General features: G+C 41.8%; 1 protein-coding gene across 11 annotated transcripts in view; it reads left to right on the top strand.

Annotated features, from left to right (window-relative positions):
• Positions 1–26,306, top strand: part of SLC7A11 (solute carrier family 7 member 11) — a 111,081-nt gene that overhangs the window by 64,653 nt on the left and 20,122 nt on the right. For all 11 annotated transcript variants that reach the window (XM_068404304.1, XM_068404303.1, XM_068404313.1 and 8 more), the window contains 3 exons: positions 1,240–1,365; positions 3,767–3,866; positions 6,995–7,039. In XM_068404304.1, the coding sequence (XP_068260405.1) occupies positions 1,240–1,365; positions 3,767–3,866; positions 6,995–7,039 (271 nt within the window). The remainder of the gene's footprint in view (positions 1–1,239; positions 1,366–3,766; positions 3,867–6,994; positions 7,040–26,306) is intronic.

Raw genomic sequence — 26,306 nt, forward strand, 5'->3', positions numbered from 1 at the left:
ATGATATGTTTTTTGGCCTTGCTGGTGAACAGAATCTATATAAAAGACTTAGGATAAATCAGTGGATTTTGCTGCCAGAAAGCTTGTACCGTGCCAGATTTACAATGCAAGCTCATACCAGCTAGCTCCCAGACTCTGTCGGGAGATGGCAACTTGTGTTTTTATGCATCCCAAGATGTGTGATATGCCTGATGATACAGAAAAATCAGTGTTCTTGAGAGAGTTTGAAGTACAGGAGGACTGTGATAAGGAGATAATTCATTAGTTCCATACGATGGCAACAAAGAGAAGATGAGTGAGCTGTAGCAGAGCGGGGAAAGGGACTTTTCATCTTGTGAAATGACTCACATTTTCTGTTCTTTAGGTAATTTTTTTCTTTTAGTATCTAAACTCCTTTATTGTTCTGTTTTGCGAGAGTAATTGTTTAAATAAGCTAGAAAAACTTGCACTCAAATTATAAGACCTACCCTCCTCCTGTCAGTCAGTGCTGTAGTAAAGGCCAGAAGATGCCCTCCCTGACCCAGAAGAAGATGTGAGCCAAGCAGGCAGGGCGTGAAAGCCCTTCTCACTTATCTCTCTACATGTTGGTGAGGTGCAGACCTGGGCTTTGTTTTTAAGAAGTAAAAGGTTTCTGCTTCTTCACCAATTCCCAACAAGGACAGGCATGTTATTTGCGCTCTGGCCCTCTCGCATCTCTGGTGGTACGGCAATGAGGGAGGAGAAAGAGCGGAAAGAGGAGTTGGGGGTGAATAGGATAGTGAGTGACAAATTTATGCAGGGCTTAAGTGAGGCTGAGAAAATTTAATATGATTATTAGTTGTTATTGTTTTCTGAAAATGCAAATCTCTACTCAAACTAGAACTGCTACTGAAATCTGTTGTGACAAGGGTTGGGCAATTAATTTCTTTCATCCAAGGCAGGGTCCTGCCAGCCCATCGTCTACCGACAGCTAATGATTGTGGGTGAACGAAGCTGTAATTTGGTGTGGAGGGAGCCAGGCAGAGGACAGAGAGACAGACAGGCTGCGCAGTGGGTCAGACAGAGGGGCTCAGCAAAAGCGTTTCGTGTGGAAGGGGAACGTGAGAAGTGGGAGGGAAGCAGCTGGAGAAAGTTATCAGGGTGTATTTCCTTTAACACATCAGGGTGTATTGTGTGCATGGCCTCTCTGCTGTCAAAGAGTTTTGTGGCGATTTCAGCCACATGAGTATTTCTTTCTGACTTTTCTTTTTCCCCTTGCAGCGCTGGTGATGGTCCTGAATAGCACGAGTGTCAGCTGGAGTGCCCGCATTCAGATTTTCCTTACCTTTTGCAAGCTTGTAGCAATTCTGATAATTATAGTCCCTGGAGTTATCCAGCTAATTAAAGGTATGAAATGAAAAGTAAATGCCTTTAAAGTGCTTTTATCTTTACCCTCCCCAGTCTTTCCCCACCTTCCTCCACCAAATAATGCTTATAGCAGCAAAATCTCTTAATTAGACTGTGCTTGTTTAACTGAAGTTCTGTACTGTCATGTAATTGATTAGAAGTGTAACTACACTGGGATGAACTGGTATTTCCTTCAGCATGCCAATGAGTCTATTCAGATCAGACTCGGTTTTCAAGTGAGCGACAGGATTGCTCTTCTCTGTAACTTGCCTTTGGCGTGAACTTTGTGAAAGGGACAGGATAGGTTTTAATGACAGATGGGCATACCCCTCCCCAAAGCACATGCCTAGTCCAGGCAGAATATGTCTCATTTAACTGGGCTAGTGCCTAGTCCTGTTCGGTACTTGGTATGTGGTGGCAGAGGGGGGGTCAGAATTGGGGAAATATATTCTTCAATTTTTCATTGTATGTAGAATAATAGAATGGTTTGGGTTGGAAGGGACCTTAAAGATCATCTAGTTCCAACCCCCCTGCCATGGGCAGGGACACCTTTCCACTAGACCAGGTTGCTCAAAGCCCCATCCAACCTGGCCTTGAACACTGCCAGGGAGGGGGCATCCACAACTTCTCTGGGCAACCTGTGCCAGTGTCTCACCACCCTCACAGGAAAGAATTTCTCCCTAATGTCTAATCTAAATCTACATTCTTTCAGTTTAAAACCATTCCCGTCGTCCTATCACTACATGCCCTTGTAAAAAGCCCCTCTCCAACTTTCCTGTAGGCCCCCTTCAGGTACTAGAAGGCAGCTAGAAGATCTCCCTGGAGCCTTCTCTTCTCCAGGCTGAAGAGCCCCAGCTCTCTCAGCCTGTTTCATAGGAGAGGTGCTCCAGCCCTCTGGTCATCTTGGTGGCCCACTTCTCGACTCACTCCAACAGGACCATGTCTTTCTTATGTTGGGGGCCCCAGAAAGAAACAGTATCATGGATGCTGTTCTATCACTTTGGTGATGTAAATTGTGAAGTTAAAGATGCTGTACTGGCAAGAGAAACTGTAGTTAGCTATTGCATTCATGGGCTTCTGGCCTGCAAGTACTGGATGCTCATGCTGCATGCGTGCTTTACTTCTAAGTGAAAAACAAAAGCATACAGCTAAAGGCAATAGTCTGGGGCTAACTCTAGCGTCGGAAAGGAAGCAGAAGTATTTGGAGGACCAGAATTACTCTACGGACTCTATCAGTGTTGCTGCATAAGCAAGGAGTGTGAAAACACACCTTTGCTCTCCCCAGCAGCACCCAGCATGGACATGGCTGCACAGGCCTTTCCTCCGCTCTCTGGAAGCCGTTTGGGTAAAGCCATGCTGGCAGAGAAACTCTTTTCACTGACAGACTTCAGCTACCTGAAGAGGCTTTTCCATTACAGCCCTATGAGCAGCGGGCGTGAGATGGTGACCAGCCCCAGCTCACTCTCCTTACAATGACACAGACAAAGCACAAGGAGCCATTCAGCGCAGAGGGTCAGAAAAGGGAGTGCTTTTTAATGAATAGGTGGCAGATTTTATCTGACAAAAATTATCACAGTTGTTGGCTCTGGCCCTGGGGATGCTCTTTTGTGCTGCTTCACAAAGCCTTCCCTCCGAGTTACCAGCACAGCGCTGGGCTCTGCGGTGAGCTCGGTTTCTCAGGAACAGGCGGCTCTCTGTGGTTAGCAATAGACTCTGAAATAAAAGTTTTCCTGTCTAGCACTCTGCTGATTCACTATTTCTGTTTTCGTGTTTTTCACTTCCTTTCTGGCAGTTGCAATGCCTCTTCCTTCACCTCCTTTCATGTGCAAAATTTCTCTCTGTTCCCATGCGTCCCATTTTTCCTAGACCTTTGAGGCAGGCCTTTGGGACCTTCCTCTGGCTACGGCTCTTCCCTTACCCAGAAAACCTCCACCTCTGAGGGCTCAGTAAAAACTGAGTAGAAATATTTAAGATATTGGGTTTGTTTACCTTAAAAATGTTGCTTGTGAGTGAAATGCTAGCAATGTTCCTTCTGATTAAAATGTTAAACAAGTGAAATTTTCCACAGCAAAAACTACAGACCTCATTCTGCTCTTTCATGTTGATGTAAGTCACTGCAGGAGGTGACAGGGCAGTGAGTGTCATCAAGCTCAGAATGCTTTGAAAAAAACTAATAGGACAAGTTCTGCTATTGCATGACTAAGGATGCCATGAAACCTTTTACGATTGCTGGCAGACTACAGCTACAAGGGTTGGGTCAGGAATTAAGGTCAAGGGCAGAATCTGAAGTCAGTGATCTGTTGGATGATTAAATGTTCCATGGTGAGGTGTATTTATTTGTTTTAAAGTAGTAGGTGACCAAAGAACTTATTTTTCAATATTGTTTTTGTTGATGTTGCAGGAGAAACACAGCACTTTAAAAATGCATTTGCGGGGAATGATGCCAGTATTATGGGATTACCACTTGCTTTCTATTCAGGAATGTATGCCTATTCAGGCTGGTAAGTTGTTGAAACCTATAAGTATTTGTCCTGAAAACAGACACTAATGCTCTAACAAAGACATTTATTTATATGAAGAGATGAGTAGGATGGTCTATGTCTTTTGCTAAACTACATCATGTAGTAAGGGTAGATCTCACCACTGTTCCGTACGCTCAATAGTTATTCTGCAAGCAGCTCTACAAAGGAAAGATTTTTTTTTTTACAGTGTACAATAGGTAAACACGCACTGAATACTAAAAAAATCGGACTTTTATTTACATTCTTAAGACTAGAAATAAAGGCAACAAGAAAGGAACGTTCTTACAGTTTGTTTAGGTATTGTGATAATAGGATAAAAGGGATAATGAAGCTTTAATTTTTGTTGAACAAGTCAGTAATTACATGAAAAAATCCATTAACTGTTACAAAGTTGTGGATCTCCATCCCACTTGTGTGGACCTCAGCCTTTGCTTTGTAAAAGCAGTATTTGAAGAATAAGAAGCAAACCACGATAACATCAGTATAGACCACAAAACAAGGTAAAAGAAAATAAGTTCTTATGCCTCTTGCTCAGAGAATTGGACCTCACTTAACAAGAAGTGCAACTGGCTTCCATAGAAGTCAAGTGCTATTGACTGTGAGCAAAGGCATGAGAACCTGCCTTCAAGTATCCTGCTCAGAACTTACTTTCAAGTTCTTTCCCTCTCCCCCACCAAAGTACACAGCAGCTGGTTTGAAAGGCGCCACAGCTCTTCAAATCTGCCTTACGATTTATTCGTGCTTTGCGAGGGCTCCACATTGCATAGGGCCAACATGCTTTTGCAGCAGCCGTGTGGGGGGAGGAAAAAAGAGACTACAATACACAGAGTGGGCTTATTTTGCGATAGCTTTGTCTGCAGGTCTTCCCTTTCCATATTTCACAGGCAGCCAAGTTCTTTACCTTGCACAAAAGGCAAGGGATGAGAGATAGGGGTTTTATTTATTTAATTCGGAGGGACAATGGGCCGAGCGTTTGAGTCCTCTGCCAGCCTGCAACTCCCTGGTTGCAGGAGCATTATAAACACGCGCACTGAAGTACTGAACAGAACTTTTATATTAAATGGTGGGGGGTGAACCCAAGAGAGTCCAAAGCCTTTATCTGTGATAGATATACAAGAAAAGAGCCTGGCATTTTGAAGTCTGAAAGAAATTGAACTCATTATGCGGACAGTCTCTACCTTCTTCCTCTCTCTCATACAACTGCCTCTCTCTCATATCCTTACATGTGGTGGTTTCTCACTTTTAAAATATTACCCAAACTGTATGTTTTTCTATGAAGGCAATTTTAAAAGCTCTTTAATATTATTCACCACCGAGGCACAGTTTGTTTACTGTAAAAAGCTGCATCAAAAATACTGTTATTCTGTTGCTTCTTTCCCATTTCTTTCCATTTTCCACTTAACATTCCAAACCCCTGCAATAAAAATAATCTCTGTTTTTCCTTTATACCTTCTGACTTTTATTTCAAGGTCCTTATTTGCCACTTATAAAAGAAATTATCAGGAAAAGACCTCATTTGGCTAGTGCTTCTTCCCAGCTGCCTATTTGTCTTTGTCACCAGCTCAGATTGATTGCCTCAGAGCACAGAAGAGCAGACCATTAAGTGGAGTGTCAATACCCTCGCACTATCAGTTTCATGGGGCTAAATCAATCCAATAAGCCAAATGAGAAGGAGCGTTGCAAGTATTGGTGTTGTGTCCCAGGATGCAGGCAGAATTTTATGCATATGCTATAAAACTATTCACTTTTAATGATACAGCTTTAAAAAACAAAACAAAGGTAGTATCACTTATATATGTGGGTTCATACTCTGAAGAGCAAGTGCAGACTATTGAGTGTATAAAATGCTGGGTGAAAAAGGGCAAGTAGAGAAAAGAGTGCAAGGAAGCATGTTTTTGCATCAGTAAAAGGACTGACGCAGGGCTGTCAGGTTACTTCTGTCCAGAAGTAGGACTAAGACCAGAAAGAAACAGCTGAATGTCTTACTTGTCAGAAGCCATGTCTCCTTTGAACTATCCCAACCCCTTCTTTTGTGCTCTGTGCACTAGCAAGTTCAGAAACAGGTACTGAAGTGGTTGTATAAGATGGCAACTCTAGTTTTACAGAATTTCATGCGCAGTCACAAAATCACATATTTTTTAAAAACTGTGAGCCAGCGCTAACTTGTTCTGCTAACCCAGATCTGGTCCATCTTGTGATGGAGAAAAGTTCCCAGACTTTCTGCCAGGTCAGGTACCATTTGTTTATTCACTGTAGCACTGTTGGGTCAGATATCATTTGTCTTCCTATATCTGTCCTAAAAGTAGAAAGCCAGCACAAACACTGTATTGACTGCTCTGTTTAATTAGCCAGGATGGGACTTAGTGCCCATATCTGAGCCAGGCACATCTGTGTGGTCCAGCGACACACAGACCTAGTGCTAATAAATGCACAACAGAGGGTTCGGTGACCTTGAGGCTTTCAGTTGCTTTGTATGCAGGGCTGTGCCCAGTGAGTAGTTCCTATGAATTCCCATACGTAGCTGTCTCTTGGACGCTGCTGGAATACAACCAGGGTGCAACTGGTACTGGAGGTTGTGCAAGAGCACGCAGGATTAGTAGCCTGGGTTTGTGATCATATATGGCACACTAGTGTCAAAATCCTGGTTTTAGGAAGGGGTTTTTGAGGCTTCATGTATTTTTATTGTTAAGAAGTCCTTGCTGAGTACCCTGATGAGAATTTTTGCCAAATATAACCTGAAATTTTAAAAGGCTACAGCCACAAATCGAATACGAGGCTTGAGGGTGCATGTGTGTTTGTGCGTAGGATTAGGGTAAACCTTAATTTGTCTAGTATGCTGGGGAAAAAAAAATTAATTTAATTCCACACTGACATTACATAGCTTTTGTCTGTTTTCTGCTTTTCTGTCTTTTCTGAGAATTCCCTTCCTGAGTGTGGGGATGAGGGAAGGTTAAATTTCACACTCTCCTTAATCCAAACACAGGTCTGCAAAGTCTACTGTAATTAACAGCAGTGCTTAACTAAAAGCATCTTCTCGATTCCTTGGGAAAGAAATACAGAAGAGAATCTACCAAACCCTTATAATACATTTTATAACTCTTTTCTAGGTTTTACCTCAATTTTGTTACTGAAGAAGTGGAAAACCCTGAAAAGTATGTACCTAATGTTTTTCTTGACTTTTCAAAAATGGTCGTAAAATTTAAAATCCTATAAATGTAGTGATCTTCAGAAATTCTGCATGCTGGTCAAGTTGCTTGCTTTCCAGCAGAACTGGTATCTATTTGAATTGCAACTGCTTGAAGATTTGCTATTTTTGTCCTGTCATGACCTTGTTATGCATTCTGCTTTTATGTGCACAGAAAGCAGAAAACTAAGTAGATCTCCAGGGTTCTGATTCTGATTCTTCCCCTCAGGATACAAGCAATTTATCAGTGGCTCCTTTCAGTGGAAGTTACTGGTATCCTGTTAGGGAAATCTTACCCAAGAAACTTACCCGCTGCAATATTTGGCAGTTTTGCTATGTTTAAATATTAATCAAATACTTAGTTCTACTTGTTTTAGATGTCTCAGAGTTGCAGGATCTTGAATACACATAGCACAGCATCTGATCTAATTAAGCTGAACAGGGGTTATTGGTGGGAGTCTGTTTCAAACCAGAGACGAATAGTCTCACGGCGCCTGTCTGTAAAATATGGAAAGAAAAGCTGTCCTGTTACAGAGAGTTTGATTTGGCAGATCTATTTTGGTAGAAATGTTTTGGTACATGCAGCCAGTAATAAAATAGTATTAACCTTTTCTAAAAATCAAAGAAATTATGCCTTGTCAAACTAAATTGGGTTCTTTAAGGAAATTAACAGTTTACTTGATTAAAAATTAATGGATAGATATAATTTTCTTAGGTATTTAAAAAAAGATACCTGTCTGGGTACCAAATAACTTACTGTTTAGAAAAACCCCAAGCACTGTACACCCCGAGAATATGAAGCTACATATCTGAGAGGTGTAGAGAAAGGGGTGAAAAAAAAACAAACCAAACAGCCATCGATGGGGAGCATGCAGAAGGTTTTTAGTTGGTTTCTTCAAAGTCTGAACCAAGCTTGGTGCTGTTTGGTATTTTCTTCAGTGACCTGACAATAATTATAAAGAAATTGATGATAAAACATGAGGATGGCAGAAAGACTGGCAGATTTCCATTGTTTCAGTGCCTTTGAGGGGTCTTGGGTGTTAACGGGCTCTTCGAAGTGATCAGGACATGTATGCTGAAGAATGTATGACTGGAAGCTGAAACCAGGCAAATGCAGGTAGAAAATACAGCATTAATATTTAACAAGGTGGTTGACTAATCATTAGCACAGCTACCTGTGTACAATTGGGTTTTTCGTTGGTAGTTGTCAGTTCAGACAGAACGCCTTTTTAGAAGCCGTGCTTTAGTAAAACACAAGTCATTTGGCTTGGTGGAGAGCAGCTGGCTAACTCTTCCCAGGATGGGGGCATGCAGGAACTCAGGCTAGATGATGTAGTAACAAATCTGAGTTTAACGAACAAGGATCTGTGTGCTTTATAAAAGTCAGGGGAGGCAGACTTTTGGAAAAAAAAAAAGCAACCCACTTTTTTTTTTTTTAACTTTTGAAAAATTGCTGTATGGCAGACTGACTTGAAAAGAAATGTGAAACTAAATAAAGGAGGGAAGTGATTCTGGTCCGAGACTTCTACTGCTTCAGGAAATTCTGGGGAGATGGCTTAGGAGCCAGCATCTTGGTGATGTGATCAAAAGCATTTGCTAGCAGCAATATAATTTGTAAATTATCATGTGGTTACCATCAATACTGTGTGATGTTTTTAAACACGCACATGCCTACCGCCCCTTGGGACTTTTTCTACGCTTCTGTGTCTCTGCAGTCCTCTTCACTGTATGGTGATTAGCTGAAATTATTGATAGTTTTCACTACAGCTATTTTGGTTTATGCTGACTTTTTTTCCTTGTGGTTTGAGTCAGAGGAGTGCATATTTTTTGAACATGTTGCCCTCTGCTGCGTAGGACAGAAAGGCATAGTTCCTTTTTTTTTTTTTTTTTTTTTTTTTAGCTAAGCACCCATTGAAGCATGTTGTATCACAGCTAAGAAAAGTGGTGTGGGTTAGATTTCGGAGTTTTCTTCATTGCGGCTGGGATGTGAGGGAGGGAGACACTCTTTTCTGCCCCCCTGTTAGGAAACCTTCTGTGTTCTCTAGGTTACCCTTGGAGAGCTGCTGAAGTTAATTGTGCTGCTAGTGGGGATGCAGGACCGGGGGCAAGCTGCATAGCCTGGCTGGTTTGGTGTATTCCAGGACAGCTGTGGAGAAAACAGCTCAGTGTTACATGTGCAATGTTGTCGCAAAGCTGTTAAAGCTTCCCTTCATCACTCCTCTTCTTGGGGTTGCACTTTGAGAGGATGAGAAGGAAAGATGCCCAGTGTTTACAGCAGGGTGCCTGGGATCATGATCTCCACGCAAAGGTACAAATACACAGTAGAAGAAACTGGGATTTTAAACATTGCTAACTAAGTGGCAGGTGATGGCAGGGCAAGCAGATTGCTACCTGCTGTGCTGATGGAGACCTCGGCACCACCTGTAAACGGGGATTCTGGACTCTGTTAACCTGAAACAAGCAATTAAATGAAACAGTTGGAATACATTTTTTATCCAGCTGCCATGTGTGAACGTCTCTGTTGGAAAGACATCCTGCTGAATGAGGGCCTGCTCCACCACTGTTCCCAAAGATATAGGGCAAAGGAATAGTGTGCAGTTATCCCGGGGGCAACTGTCTCAGCTCCCACCAAACTCAGTGCAGGCGTTAGGTGAGCCACTAATTGTGCTGCTGTTGGGGGCATTTATTAGAACCCAACTACTTTTTTTTAACCTAAAATGCTGTCTTTCCTTTCATTCTTGTTGTATGCCTTATGTTAAAGGTTGCATGTAGTGCTGCGGAGGCATCATGTAACTGTTTTTGAAAGAGTAGAGGGAAGTACAGGCTTGAACCCCTTAGAGTCTGTAACAGCTCCAGATGTGCAATTTGTCACGTTTGTCGTCGATGCTTAGGGATGCAAACTACTTACAGGGACAGAGGTGAGCATGGTGATGCCTTCCGCACTGTGTGTGCCAAGGTAAATGTTTGTCTGCAAGTCAGTCACAGTTGCGTATTTCCAGGTGTGCAGCAGCTTTTAAAGTACCTGACGGCTGGTGCTGAGATGAATGATCAGCACCGTCCCTGCGTTAACCAGCCTGCTGCAAACCCGCAGTGAAGGGTACTGAAAAAGTTTTGGGGAGGATAGCAGAGTTAGAGCTGGGGGAATGCAGAAATGCTCTAGCAGAGAGAGGAGTTGCAGCGGAGCTGCCAAGGGCACACGTTTGTGGAGACCTGGCTTTAAGTCCCTTTTTATCTGGAGAGTCCTGGACTCCCTCCCTGCTTTTGTGGTACTGTGGCGGGTGAGAGAGAGAGATGGGTCAGGGCCTAGAAGATATCCTGAAATGCACAGGAAGGTGGAAACAGCTGCTTTTAGACATCAGATTTTTCCAAACAGGGATTGCTTTGTTTGCTGTGGTGTGTGCGGCACCGGGAAAGCTTGGTGGAGTACAGCAAGTGCGACTGGACAGGTAGGAGAGAGGCAGGGGAAAGGGGGATGCTCGTGACCTTGTGCAGGCCTGGAAGCCTCGTGACCTGAAAGTCCCCTTTGCGCTCCCTCGCACTGGCTGTTTGTGCAGGCAGAAAGGGCTGCTGAAGGCTGTGGGAACCTGTGTAGGTGCTGCAGTCTGTCCAGGTGCAATAAATTGCAGATTTAGGTCTATAAATAGGCATTGAGATACCTAGGCAATATGAAAACCTAGACAGAGCGAGCTGACACAGCGACAGTGGAAATGAGCCAAGTGGAGAGGAAGTGCCCCTTAAATTATAGAAGGGAGAATGGAAAAAGGAAAAAAGAATCTTAAAGTGAATGCCATTACCTTTTGAACAGATTTTTGGAAGTGGTGCTGAGTTCTCCTTTTGGAAATGTCACAGTCCCTTCTTTTCTGTAAGAGAAAAAGGACATTATTATAACTCCAGTTATCACAAAATGTAAAAGTAACTGTTTCTGTCTCCTGCTAAACCCCCTTCTGATGTCTCATTTTTAAACCTGGATTGATTTCTTTATTCCTCTTTGTTAAAGTATTTCCCTCATACAGCATTAGTAGGACCTGAAGCACCATGAAGTTGATGTTTGTTTTACGAGGAGCTGCGGTTGCAGTGTTCAGCTGCTTTAATGTACAATTTTTTTTTAAAAGAGCCTGAAATAATTTTATTATCAAGAATATGTGGGACAATGTTGAAGTGTAATGATAAATTTCTTTTACTTTTGAAAATTATGCTTTGCATATGTGTGCTGGGTCCATCGCGATTGCTGTTTGAAATGAAATATCAGAATAATCCTTGAAGCAGAGCTTCACTAAAATAACCTCATGCAGCCACGTCACGTGCAGCTTTGATCTTTTTGATTTTCTTACATTATAAGGATCAACCCTACTCAAACTGAGGTCGTATTGTATTGTATTGTCTAAATAATAAGCAAATGAAGGAACAGCCAGGTCTCTGGGAGAGAGTTTGTCACCTGAAAATTGTCAGGAGCCGTGTTGCCTGGAGCAGTAAATTTAGAGGACTGGAAATCAAGCGTGTTGAACTTTCAAACTCATTTCTTATACACAGTCTTTGAGCTCATCTGTATTCTTGAGCATCCGCTCTGTACTCTCAAGAAACAAACCAAGCTTTTTCAATCAAGACCCTAAAAGCAGCTTGTGCCTGAATGTCATTTCCCTCCTCCCTTCCCAGGCAGAGCAGGGTCCAGGATCAGTGCTCTAGGTTGTCAAGAATTTTGACGGACTCCAGAGGAGAAAGTAACACAGGAGTGTTTTTACATTACAGCAATGTCTTCAGAGCCTCGTCAAAGTCAGGGCCAGATTGTGTCAGACGCTGGCCAAAGATAATCCTGTTTTTTAAAAAAAAAAATATGTTCTCTGCCCTCAGTATGAGCAGATGATGAGCCCGAATGCTTCATGTTATAAAGATTAGGCTCTTGTTGGAAGAGAAATAAAATATTATTTCACTTAAAGGAAGAGAAACTAAGACTCGAATTCCTTAATGACTTGAAGGAAGTCTGTGATCAAGTGGGCAACTAGAGGCATTGATTCACAGTCCCACTTTAACTCAAAATTATATTATTTCTTCGGCAGTGTAAGTTTTTGTTAGTGTTGTTGAACTTAGGAAATATTTTTCCTTTAGTGGTCTTCAATTTCAGATGTATGAAATGATAGGAGATTTTTAAATATTTTACAGCAAAAAAAAAAGTTAGATTCCTTTGCAGTTGCAGTTAAGTATAGCTGCTATTTGGCATAATACTTTGTTCTTTTTTTTTTCTTTTCTTTTTTTCCCCCCTTCCCTTATTGGGCCATTTCATTTGCAAATATTCGGTTTCTGTTTGTAAAATAACTTTGGTCCAGCCCAGGCAATCTATCATTGTTTAAAAAGTTACACAGTGCAAAGAACATATTATTGAGATGTATAGTGTTTATAAGCCTGCTCTCAGATTGATAAATCATGTCTTGTGCTGTTGAAAAGCCAAGAAATGAATTGCTTAGCTATGACCTTGGGGTCTGAGATTAGTCAGTTTGTCTATTAGATTTTTCCAGTGTTCTTCTCACTTCATTTATTCCTTCTTTTCTAAGGAACCGAGAAGCAGTAGATGTATAGCAAGTCACCAAGGCTTGATGTCATCAGACATTTTGTAAAATCAGGATATTAAAATGTTTGATATAACCTGTTTTTAAATTGGGTTTAAATAATGTGAGTGTCATGTCTAATTAATCTAATATGTACCACCCATTTGTATTAATTAATGTTTAAAGTCACACTTTTCATCTATGAGGACTGAGTGGGAGAAATGTGGTATTAGAAGTTTTTTTCACGGTGCCTCAGCATCATAGAGATGCAGATGGATGGGTGGGGAATGGTGGCTAAGACACGGAGACTCTTCCAGCTCCCGAGATGTTTGTAGCCATCTGATTTTTTGGCACTTCACATTAGCATGCGCCCCCCTTCCAAAATCAATCAGAAACTTGAACTACACTGTTGCTCACTGCCAGTCTAGACCCTGACTAGTTATTCCTAGTAATCATAACAATGAAAAATATTTTCAATGTTAATTGAGAGGATGCAAGCCTTTGCCATTTCTGCCTCTCTGCTTCTTTGTTCATTTTTGTTATTTTATAATTTAATGACAGGCTCAACTCAGAAGAGGAATATTAATATTGATATTTATTATCTTAGGCACCAGAAAATGAATAAAGTCAGAAGTTTATCTCCCTGCAGCTATGCTGTCTATCATTTCAAACACACTTCATCAGTGGTTTTTATTCAGGAAAGACAAATGACGTAGTTGAAGCACTGAACTGGGACTCAGGAGATCTGGCTCAGGCACAAACTTGCTGTGAAAATTGGAGGGTGGGTTACTTCATCTCTTCTCCTCCTGTTTCCCTCCTTTTTCTTCTCTCCTTCTTTTCTCTATTCACTTTATGGAATGGGAAGTATCACCTCCTAGCTTCATTTCTGGAGTATTTATGTCCTTCCAAGGTCAAGGGTAAGCCATGGGCTACAGGGAACCAAGAAAAGTTTATTTGGATTTAAAAATCTAAGCGCCTACTTCTTGAACTGAAGATTTTAGCAGATTTATTAAACACTGGGTGTGGCTTCTGTAGGTCCCGGTCCTGTAAAAGGCTCATATGGTATCAGTGGAACAAGGACGCCTGTGTAGGTCCCTATGTGAGTAACTAGCACCTGGGGGTGTTCCCCATGGGGAAGCAATCTTGTTTTTAAATAAACTTTGGACAAGCCTTTCTCACAAATTAGCTGGGCATAAATACAGTTCCTTCCTTTTAAGTCTGACACTGGGTGCAGGTACCCTGCCTCATTATAAGCAGAATAGCTTTGGTACCTGAATTTGAAATCTTTCTTGTAAAAGATCCATTTGATTCCAATTCATTTTCTTCATGTCAGGCTACAGTGCCAAATATTCAGTGCAGAAATTATATTATTACATTGTGATATTTTATCAGAAGGTAAACAAAAGAGACAAATACTAATCTTTCAAATATTTTGCAAAGCCCATTTGCTCATGTGAATTCATCAGATTACTTAAAGTGAAAACCAGGTCAGTTAAGTGAGCATTTGCATTTTTTTTTCAATATATTATTTGTGTCTTGGCTTATTTTTCTAGTTGAACACTTATTCTCCATCATAGAATGAGGATGTTCTAACTACCCTCTCCCCAGCTATTTTTATGTGTTACTTCAATAGAAATCTTATTCTTTCTAAATTTTACTGTATCTAACAGCACAACAGGCTACCTAAATTCCCTCAGCTAAGCATCTTAGAAGAAGAGATGTCCCAACACTGGTGAATCCAACATCACTTTCCACAGTTTAATTGTCCCCTGACTGAGGGATAAAATGATAAATTCACAGTCACGTCTTCAGAACTATAAAATACTTTAATAGGGAGATGAATCTGCCAAATAAAGAAAACAAATTAATTTGCTAGGTCAGATATACTTAAACAAAACCAAGCATAGGTTTTGCTATTTGTAATTAGTATGAAAAGACATTTAATCAAGAATGTAATTCAGTAGTATTTGTGTCTCTTTCTCCCTCCCATAATTACTAGCTCATAGGGGAGCTGGCTCACCAGCATGAAACTGTTCTTGGTAAAATGAACTTTACTTTTACTCTCTCACTAACCTTATTAACTACTACTTGCATGCCTCACATCATCAACTCATTCATTATAGTTTTTTATAAATGACTGATAATTCATGTCTGAAACTAAGTATTTCAGTCTTGGATGTTTTTTGATGGGTTCAGATTTCTAAAATCTCAGTATAGGAACTGATTTTTCGCACTTCATGAAAATAAATGTTTTTTAAATAAGGGATGCTGCTGCTTTTGCTGCAAGCTGGAAATTCTCTTATGAGTGGGATCCAAATGTTCGGAGTTGCTTTGCCCTTATTTATAATCTTTTTTCGCTAAACTTCCTAGTTTGGGAGACTTTAATTGTCCTATAGTTTGGCACATGGGGGTTTCCCAAACTGTGTCACTTGAAGACAATGGGTACAACATTGGGCTGAGAATTACTTGACAAAATATTATGTGAGAGGCAGTGCAGGCATTAGCTGTGACATGATATGCTTCATAAATACAACTTGCTGGTAGGAAGGAGTAATTATTACTTAATTTTGCACCTGATCTCAGCTAATTTTTTGTGATAGTTTGAGGCAGCTTGTATTCAAAAACAATCACAAAGCTGGGACAGGGGGGAGAATTATTGAAAATACTCTATGGCCAGCTATGACCTCAGTTTAGACATAGTCGTATTGCAGTCAGATTTTCTTGAAATGCTTCCTAATTCCTAATGGGGATGCCAGTAAATCAATAAGGAATAAATAAGCTTTTATAAAAAGCCACCAGACTTCCTTCAGGACATATTACTTTTGCTGCTGCACTGTCCTGCATGTCGATGAATGGAACTTTTAGAGTCACAAGTAAAAGGATCTTGAAGGAAATGTCCATGCTGGGACAGGTTCATCTGAGTTCTTGCTCCAGCTTCTCCTTCTCTCTCCCCTCTCCATCCCACCCTCTGCGAGATGTGCTGTAAATACCCTAATCTTGTTCTACCAAGGATGGATGCAATTAAGCGAGCCACATGTGAGATATGAAAATGTTTTGAGGGCTGCAACTTGTTTGTGGGCCATACTTGGGGCCTGTCTGTGATAGGGTTTGGTGAGGGTCACAGAATCCACAACATGTTTCCAACCAGCTGGAGTGAAGAAGGGAAACTGTGATTTTAACGGTGTTAGCAGCTTGAGTTAAAACAGGGAAAAGGTCAAGATGGAATTGAAATTGTAACCCAAATTAAAATCCAAATAGTTGGGTTCTTTTTTTTTTTTTTAACTTCAGTTACACTGAACTAGATTTTTGGATTTGATAATGTGGGTTACCCTGTACTCTTGCAGTGCAGACTTTTCTTTGACCCTGCAATTTTCAAGAGTTCCAGCACACTAGGTACCATATATAATATCTCATAATTAACTGAGGATGCAGATTCAGTCATTTGGTTCTTATTTTTCCCCATTCTAAGCTGTTGAACACTGATTCCTCCTACCACATCTGGGTGTCCCTTGCCCCACGGGTGCAACGGGTCCTCCTCAGCAGCAGTGCTGTGTCATAAGGGAGGAAGCAGAGAGCACAGCTGGAAAACATGGTGTGCCACGCAGTTTGAGTCTGGAGTGATCCAGATGTGTGCAGAAAGACACTCTACAAACCTGAATCCCCTACCTTGTCTTTGACACGTGCATCTTGTGTCCGAGCGGTGCCTTGAATTCACCAGAGCAACACATGCAGACAGCAGAGGGGCTGGGAAGATGATGCACTGCATGAATTCACCTGTCATCTGGAAGAGGGATCACAGAGAGCAAAGGCTTCAGCAGCAGGGATAACAAAAGGGCTGCAGGTTTCATTGGGCACTATTTCTCTTCCTTACCTCTGCAGACAGTCGGAGGTAGCTGCTGTGTGTGTGTACTGCCTTCCAGAGGTTGCAAGTCTTCCTTACGCATTTACTTAGCGACTGACCTAATGGATACTATCACAATCTGTAATGTTCAGGAATACGTATGTGACACACATTCAACATATGTTATTATTTTTTTCCTTTCCCCTTTTGCAGTTTCTTCTTTTTTTTCCCCACCCCTTGTTTTTGGTGCTTATATCAGTGCTGACTCCTGTGGTGCAATTCCACACCATGAGAGAGAGAGATGATCCTCGGGTAGGCTTTTCAAGCACCAGTATCTTTGTCATTGGTAGCAGCTTTCTAAACACCAATTTAGCATTTGAAATGGTTCAGCTGACTTCCAGACTTTCTATCTTCTACTTCCACTTTATTATCTTTCTATTTTAATGTAAAAGAAAAAAAAAACACCCTGATGTTCTGTTTAGAAATTGACTGCAGTGAAGAGCTACCTGTGACAGCGTTTAAACTGATATACCAGTCAATATGTGTAAATTAGAAAAGAGACTGATGTAATCTATAGCGTCTGTAAAGATTTCAAAGATGTACCTTGATCATTAATTAAGACAATAAGGATGTCTCATAAAATTACAATTGAGGAGACTAATAATTCACTATCGAATGAAGAAAGGGAAGGTCACTTGTATAATTACCCGTTCTAACATTTATATTCCTTGTATAAAATGCTCCTACTCACACAAAAGTCAAGCTTATGGCCGTGGAAATATTCAGGACTAGGAAATGCAGATTTAATACCTAAATTTTTGAAGTATGATTTGTTATTTCTTACAGTCAAAGCTAGCTTGTAACACATGCCTGGCAGGGGTGTTTAAGGAAGAGTGAGTGGAAAAAAGGAAGAACAAAAATGAATGCTGTAGATGCAGGGTTAGATCAGTATTGCTGTGCTGGGTTTTAGCTGTGGATATGTGTATTGAAATTAATAGTGCTGTTACTATCCTTTTTCTCTTAATTGTCTGATATAGGATCTGATTCCAATTCCTTTTATGTTTCAAGAATGTAATAAAGATATTGCAAAGGTGTTAGCACAGAAATCAGAAAGGCAGTCAGCTACCTGCAAAATCAAGGATATTCACCAAACGTAGCTGGAGGATGGAACGAAAAGATAAACTGCAAAGGCAGAGGCCATAATACCACAGTGATATATGCCAGAACGCAGGGTTAGTAGTGGTTCTGTTCCTGTGCGTGCTGCTAGGAGGGAGGAGGGTCAGGCAGGACGGGAGAGCAGGCTGCCTGCATGATGGTCTCCCTGCTAAGGCAGTGTCTACACTCAGGCTTTCACTACGCTTCAGAAGCCGTTGCTTTGGTATGTTTGTTTCTGTTTGCATAGACACTGTGATTTAAGATAAAAGGCCCAACTTGAAACGAAAATGACTGAACGAAATCTCTCAGAATTCTGGAAACACTCGAAACTTTTTGAAGCTTACTTGTAGTTCTGAAAATGGTTCATTTAGGCAGGGTCCCGCTGAAGGAGAGGTGTCTGCTGGGGGGAGAGGTTCCTGCAGGCTGACTGGTGGAATGAGTGGACAAGCAGGTTCGTGGGCTGCCGTGATGCGTAGCCTTATTTTTCTGATCTAAGAGTAGTGGAGAAAGGGGGTCTGGGCTAATCTCTTCTGCAGGGGATGAGGATATTTCAACATTTTGATTTTCATAAGTGACTGCCTTCGTCAATGTAATGCTGATGTAAGGTGTCGTGACTGGGTAAGGGTGAAATTATTGCCCTGAGCGTACATGGAAGAGGCAAACATCTGCATGGAAGTGGATGCTTGAGAGGCAAACCCTCAATCAGGTTTCTCATCCTCTGCCAAACCCCTGGCACCTCTTTTGAGGAAGCAAATTTCAGGAACTCATCTGGAGCTTGCAGCCCTCCCTCGTCCTCCGCAGCGGTGGAAGTGTCTCCTCGGGGTGCCGAGCACCCCGCAGATTTGTGGCTGTCACGGAGAGTCTGGCAGCACCTCTGGCTCCGAGTTTCCCAGAGCTTTGGTGGATTCGAGTCGTAGGGGTGCGATAAGCCTGTATGCTGGCTTCAGCTGGGGGTGGTGACTGCCAGGGGGTCTCCGCGGTGGCTGTTGGGTTTGCCTTGCACAGCACAGCATCGCCGTAGAGCCAGTCAATCCCTTCCAGCCCTTGTGGCTTGGTTTGCTTGCTGATGCGATAACCTGCTGAGTGCAAGGTGTGTTTGCTTTCCTTTCTGTGTTTGGTTTTTTTTTCTTTTTTTTTGTTTGTTTCTGTGAATCATTGTTACTATGAATCAGCCCTGCTAAGGAAGTAAAACAAACGTTTATTCATAGTCTTCCCGGGTAGTTGGCAAGATCCTAATCTGCTTTACCAGCAGGCTCATGTAGTGTAACAACAAAACAACGTAACCTTCGAAGATTCCACTGCCCTCCGTTTTCCTTCATTTTCACCACCCGAAATACATGCAAGACTATTTTAACATCTGTTTCTCTTGGACTGAGGGACATAGCAGTGCCTGTACAGAAGGGTGACAGTATCCTGTTTATGGGAACCCCGAGCTGCTCAGCAGAATATTCATTGCAGGAATAAAAATCTCTTGCAAGACTGATGTACTGCTAAAGGTCCAGAGCTGTAAAACATACTGTATTTTACTGGAGAGATCATGGGTCTCTCAGGGCTAAGCTACCTCTTCTCTTAGCTGCAGTGAAGGTCCCAGGCTCTCATTAGACATTGTTGTTCCTTTTGGTGGTTCATAAGCCTGACTGAATTTACTGGAAAAGAGGAGAGAGAGCAGTGCATTTATGGTAGATAGAAGAGTGAGTAAATTCACCAGATTAGTTATAACCAGATGGTGGTGGGGGGGGAATGTCCAAGTAGGTATCAGATACAGCTGTGTCTATACATTTACTGAGTCCTTGGTGCCAAACACACTGGGCCAAATCAGCAAATGTTTTGTCTAGGTAAGAATTACTGGTTTTAGAAGCATTTTTTTATTTAACTATGATGCATTGCCTCTCTGTGTGCTAACGCAATGCCTGAAAACCCTGATAACCGCTATCAGACCATGCTGTGGGCTCACAGCTGGGTGAGGTGACAAAGTGTGTGTCCAGGTGAGGTGGTTCAGAGCCTGCCCTTTGATACAGAGTACGGTCACTGCGGCTCCCCACAGCCTCCACAGAGATGACTGTGGGCTCTGTGGGCATTGTACTCTCTGTGAAAGAAACTAAGTGTGGTTTGTATAAGTTTTGCTGCTGATGCTGCTCTGCAGCGTAGGCAAACCTCTCCCGGGTTTTCCCCTTCCCACTTTAAAAGAGAAGCTCGGTTTCCTCTGACGCTGGTGCCTTTATTTCCTTATTTACCAACGGCATTAGCCATGGGAGAGGCAATTCTGAGCACTCGCCTTAATGTTTTGCTCTCAGATTTAAATCTGGGTTTCAAATAGCACTGAAATCTCACTGTAAAACCCAGCAGAAGCCAATAAATTCCTTATAAAATTGAACAGGTGTAGATCAGTCTTTGCTCACGGGTACTGCCAGTGTAGGTTACATCCTGCATATAGAAAAAAGGGGAGTCTCACAGCTGGTTTTCCTGTTATGTGTAAAAGCAAGCCAACACCCACTGCCTATGGGTAGTTATATATGGCAGAGACTGCCAGTTTAATTCACAGTGTGATGTTCTGATGTGTACCATGGTGCAGCCTTTCCTGGCTGCAGAGGAGCAAGAGCTTCTTTGTGCCCCTTTTTGTTTCCTTTTCCCTTTAATGCTGAGCCTCCAAAATGACACAGTGCAGAGTGCTAAGGCAGTGTTAGGTGAGCGCGGTGTTATACCAGAAGCAGTAGCAGCATCTTGCATGCCATTAACAGTAACCTTTCGCTAGAGCACCATCTAAAACTTCTCTAGGATGATGCTGGCAATTGACAGAGAAAGTGAGATAGCATGTTTTACTGGCAGAAAATACAAAAAGGGAGAACAAAATACAAATAAAGGAATGGACTACTAAAATTACAAGGGTAGTATGTTCTTTATTGTACTTATGTGCATCAGACTGGAGTTTTATAACTGTGCAAACAGTTATTAATGTGCGCCATGTCACAAAGAGTACTTATCCTTTAGAACAGCATCGTCAAAATATCAATAACAATGGTATTATCACACACAAGAACATTAATATATTCCGCTTGGTTCAGCCAGCAGAATAACTTACTCAACTTTTACACCGCTTTTTGGATGAGACATTCAATGGGGTTGTCTTATTTGATTATTCAGCTTTAATAAGTAGTGAAATTGCTGACTTGTGTTTAAGATACGTAATAGTCATATCAAAACAAGACAGTTTGGCTTTGTGCATCTTTCCTGTAGATAAGCATATCCCTTTCTGTGTGAATTTCCATCAGAGGAGGCTGTAGGTTCTTCTTACCCAGCGAGTACTCGGATTCCTACTGCCCTGCACAGCCTTTCCCTACGTGGTAGCTGTTTTATGTGTGTGCTTATGGGTGTAATGGTGTTCTGGAAGTGGGTCACTTACAGTGTAGCTTATACTTTGATAACTGGCTGTGAGTATGTTGGAATTTCAAATACACAGTGACAGTGATATTTTAAGGAAAGAATATTGTTAACTAACAACCCATAAGGGTTTTCAATCATTTAAATTGCAGTACAGCCTATACCCATGAACTGTAAACTAAGAGGATTTATATAAGATTATAATGGCTCCAGAGGAGCTGTGAAGTGAATAATCTGCATTTTACAAGTTGCACTGCTGTGGTCTATTATGTCAATCCTCATTCACTTGTAACACTTGTTGTTGAGCAAGTACTGTTATTTGCATCTTCACCTTGTCATTATGTTTTGCTCATTGCAAATAGATGGACTATATAATAACAGTATTTAATTTTCTGAAGTGTGGTGGAATGAAATGTCCCTTAGAAGAGTAGTTTTGATATCATCATTTGAAAAGATCTAACAGCAATGGAGAGACCTCCTCCAAAGATCGTGAGAACGGATAGAGAATAGGAGCACTCTAGTATGACAGGAGGTTTAACTTCTGTGTGGGGTTATTTTAGAGAAAAGAAGAATTAGATTCATCCTACAGTGAAGAAATGACAGGCACTTCTATTTTTTCATATCTGTTTATTACAGGAAAAAAAAAAACAGCTGCTAAACAAAACCAGATAAAAGTAAAGATTTATTTACAGAGAGCATAGAAAGCCATGAAATTCCTTTTCCTTGGGCAAAACTTCATTAGAGAATGAGCTTCTCATGGGTCTAAGGACAAAATATTTCCATAGATGTGAAAAATAAGCAGAAGCACTTTAGGATTCTTGCTTGGTGCTTGTGAAGGCCATGAGAAGAGTCTTTTTCTTCGTTGCAGGCTATCCCAGACACAAGTAGGTCCCAAGTGTGGGCCACCTGGGCATGGTATTGACCGTTGTCAGAGTCAGGATGCTGTCCTAGAGCAACTACCCTGGGGCGTAATGAATTACATATTTTCTCTTCTCCTACGAAAATAATTTCCCCCACAGTGGCCCAAATCCTGCCCTCTGCTTTGTGCTTATTTTGGTTACTGAAACAAGCCTTGCAAGCACTTTTGCTAAACTAATACATAAATTTGTTCTGTTCCACAGAGCTGGGTGTTTCCTCTAGGCTTACTCACGGATGCAGATGTCAGGGAGGCTGGTACTGGACAGTGTGCTATGGAGTGCCGGGATCCAGGGCTTTTTGATGGCACCAGTACATGGTTTTTAATAGGTTGATTTTGAGTCAGAATAAGAGTGCAGTAAGTTCTGTGTAAACCATTGTTATTTTAGCATGGAAGAGTAGCATATCATTGATAGAGGGTACACTGAACAGCATGCAATTGCAAAGCCTTAAAATCTGAAGTCTCATTGACCATATGTCCAAAATCATTGAAAAATATTCAGAATTCTGGCTACTTCATGTCACTATCCAAACTGAAAGAAACTTGGCTTACAGAAAGGTTTCAGTACTAACTCTAAGGGTTATGTTTAAGATTTCTCATCGTGGGCACAGAAAAAGGAAAACTCAGCCTTACTGGTGATTTTGAAAATCCTGTATATTTCTCTTCATGACATCACTTCATCACTTCTCTAAAAAAAAAAAAAAATGCTCTTCTCCCATGCATGTGATTGTAGTTCAAGTGTTATGAAGTTTTAGTGAGAGGGGATTTCAGCTTGCTGATAATTCCTTTCTCAAAGGCACTGAAGGTAATAAAATAGAAAAAGTTGATATTCTCATTTGAACTCCATTCAAGCGCCTCCAGTTACTGCATGCTGCAAAGGCATATTTCAGCTCACACTTGGAGTTTTCTGGATTTCTTTTCTGTGTCAGAACTTAGTAGTTTCTTATAGAGTTATTTCAGGGGGCTATATGGGCTGTCCCGCGTCTGTAGCCAGTCTGCTAAGGCTGTCCTTAGCAAGAGCCTCATTTCCTTGCTTTCTGCAGAGAAAACTATTTATCTGCCAGACCAGCCCCCTTCATAACAGTGCAGTATTGTTAAGACATCTCCTTTTAATTTCATTTAAACCCTTTTATATCTTTTAAAATGCTAATGCTTCAAGGCACCCGCAGTTACCATTTTTCTCTTTTTGAATTCCTTCAGAAAGAGTGCCTTTCTTGGTAAATGATATTTCAGTTTCCATGGTGCTCCTTATTACGAGTAGCTGCTCTTTTCATCACCGAATGGTGCAATTTTCATTCATGCCGAAATATCAATGGTAACATACAGCAGCAAATTATTCCTTTATGATCCTTGGCATTGTGGAAACTTTCCTGCTTAAAATTAAATGTCAAGGAATTTAACAAAGATGAAAAATCTGACTCCTTTTATGCACACACACACAGAGGCACACACTCCTCTCTCCATCCTTCTGTGCACCTAAGCATTTGTCTGCCCTTGTTACCATAAGGAGTCATTAATATGCTACCACCGACGCTTCCTAAGAAGTTCAGCTGCAGGCCCAAGGGGACGGCGTTCCCTCCTGTACCCTCCGCCAGAGCTGAGAGAGGTGTTTTGTATTCAAGCTGCTTGTTCCCAGGCTCTGAACTTGAGCAGCTCGTTTTGGGCATGATCGCAGCCTCGACAGCCTGCTCCCTTGCATTACTCAAAGTGTCACTTTGCCTTTTGCCGTGCCATAAATCAGAAACATATGCCCTCAGTATAGACAACAGAAATACACACAGATCAAGGCAGGGCTCTGCTTCCGCTCCAGCCCTGCTGCCTGCAAGTGCTCAGGTACCTGCGGTAGTATGGGAAGGGTGCTGTGATGGGCAGCATGTTTTTTAGTGGGATTAGTGCAACCTGGTCTAGTGGAAGGTGTCCCTGCCCATGGCAGGGGGGTTGGAACTAAATGATCTTTAATGTCCCTTCCAACCCAAACCATTCTATGATCCCTTTTGCAACCGTCGCAGTCTCTTTCCCTGGCCATGACATTATTGTTACGTGGTAGCCACTGCCTGCTGTCTTAGGTTTCCCAGCTATGAGGCCTGATCCACTTATTTCTCACCTCAGGTTCCCCTGTTTCTACTGCTAAATATTCCCTCCAGCTACTGCCAGCGCTCTGCCAACTGCTGCCTTTGTGCTTCGTGGGAAAGTGACCATGCAGGGTGGCAGCTCTGCCTGCTTCTAAGTCTGCAGAGGACTTCAGGAGACTCTGTCTTTCCTTGAAAAAGCGATTCTGCCTGAGGAAAGTAGACCCCGTTCATAAGTCAGATGCTCAGGGAGTTTTAATAAGTTCAAATTCCCAGGAAAGCCTCCTGTAATAGATGAAGCTACTTTTAATACGCAATTATACCACACCCTCCTTTTTACATTTATTTTAGGTGTGGCAGTGAGGTACGTGTCTGTGTGGAGCAGTTACGAGGAAGTTAGACCCGTGATCCCGTGCTAGAATAGAGCTTGGAGGAAGTGCTTTGACTCTCCCCTCTCCCCTTCGTTTCCATACATGAGCTCAGTGCAGGCAGGTGTTTTGTTTTTACAACCCCATGTCAGGTTTGTGGTTATAGCTTCCTTACCTCCAAGCAAGCACCGTGATTTACTATTGCTCCTCACCATAATCTATGCTATGGGCAGTGCTGTAAGCACTTCCAGCAAATAGGCCTCAGAAGAAAATAAAATGCTTGAGCTTGCGAAAGAGCAGAGGTGTTCCCTTCATCTCCTGGTTGAGCAGGAGCTAGGCAATAAAAGTCAAATCTCAGTTTTTGCATCTCTTGTGGAAAAGGTCACAAACTTCCTAGGGTACATGAAAGTTTCCCACAAATTAAATAAAGGGAGGATGTCAAAACGATGACGTTAGGTAAAAGCATGGAAGTCATTCATCAGCCCCAGGAGTGACAATGTATTTGTATTTGAGTCCTCTGAATTTAGACTATGTTGCTTTTTAAAAGGCAAGCTTTTGTGAAAGAGAGTGGCAGACACTATTTTAATTACAGAACCAACCTAAACCACACCTTAATTGCAATACCCTAGATAAATGAGCATCTTCATCCAAGCATCTTCACTGTCATTTTAGGTTTTGAAATGCTAAATGCAGATTCTTTGCTAGAGAGCCTGCTCAGCTGCTGCCCCCATTTCCTGGCACCTGACTTTTCTCCAGTTAAACCTCCCAAGCTTTCTGTGGACAAGCATGTCTGAGTTTCCAGGGCAAGCCTAGCTCCATGCAGGGGTGGTTAGGCCTGACTATTGCAAGGTGAAAGAAAAGCCAGCTTGGGTCCTTGGGATCTTTAGGTCCTTGGGAGGGGTGTGACTTGGGGTCAAGTTACAGTGCAAAATTAAAGCCAGGTCTGATTATTCATCTCTTGGAAGCAGTCCTAAACTTTGTGTAATAGGTTTGAAAATGAGGTAATGTGAAGATGTTGGATACTGGTACTTGATGGACATATGGAAATGGTTTATCAGAGGTGACTGAGAAGTCACAGGGGATGATTTATATCTTATGTTTCAAGTCTGTGTGCCATTTCTTTTTTAAAAGAGATATTTTTTAAAATTAAGCCCCCATTTTACTTGCATTTCATGTTATTTCAGCAGGTCTGTGTACTGCCTCTTGTGCTCGCTTTCTGGCTCCTAACAGTGCTCATGCCCTTGCTGTACGAGCAACACGCATGGCTAAGCAGAAACAGTGTGACTAATATTTCGTGTTGTAACCTTGAAAGTCCTTTGTGGATTTAGCTGTCATCTTTAATATCTGCTGTCTGGGCTAAGTTTTCTGTAGGAATGCCAGGAATACTATCCAATCCATGCAAAAAGGTTCAGGATCTTGCTTAAATGTGAGACATCTCTTTAGCTGGCAGTCCAAGTTTCAGAGGAATCCATTCCGCTCTTCAAAGAAAGGTGTTTCATAAAAGGTGTTGGCTAGGCAAGTTAGCACTTGGGCCATGATGTAAAAGAATATGGCACTCTGGTGAGGTCTGGCTTGCCAGCCTCAGTTGGTACACCATGTAACCGCAGCCAGGTTCAAATCTCTATTAAAATAAAGCAAATCGCCTTGCTTTATTACCCTCAGTCTCCTCCTCAGAGCTGTTGACAGGTCTGCTCCTGCTTGGGACTTCAGCTGGGAGGGTTTGCCTAGAAGGAGATGTTATGGAGAACAGGGTTAACCTGTGCAATTGGTACCTTTCTAGGTCTTAAGTTTAACCAAGAGAGTATTTATGCAAATTCACTCTTTAGGAAAGCCTACTGGAAAAGGTATTGAAAATATTTGAGAAGTTAATAAAATCTACTGCCCTTCCTAACACACTTGTAACGCAGTTTGACCCTTTAAAGTCAGTTGGTCATAGAAGACCTGTTTTATGAACCGTAACCAATTATA

The sequence above is a fragment of the Nyctibius grandis genome, chromosome 6 (assembly GCF_013368605.1).
Source record: "Nyctibius grandis isolate bNycGra1 chromosome 6, bNycGra1.pri, whole genome shotgun sequence".
Lineage (NCBI taxonomy): Eukaryota > Metazoa > Chordata > Aves > Nyctibiiformes > Nyctibiidae > Nyctibius > Nyctibius grandis.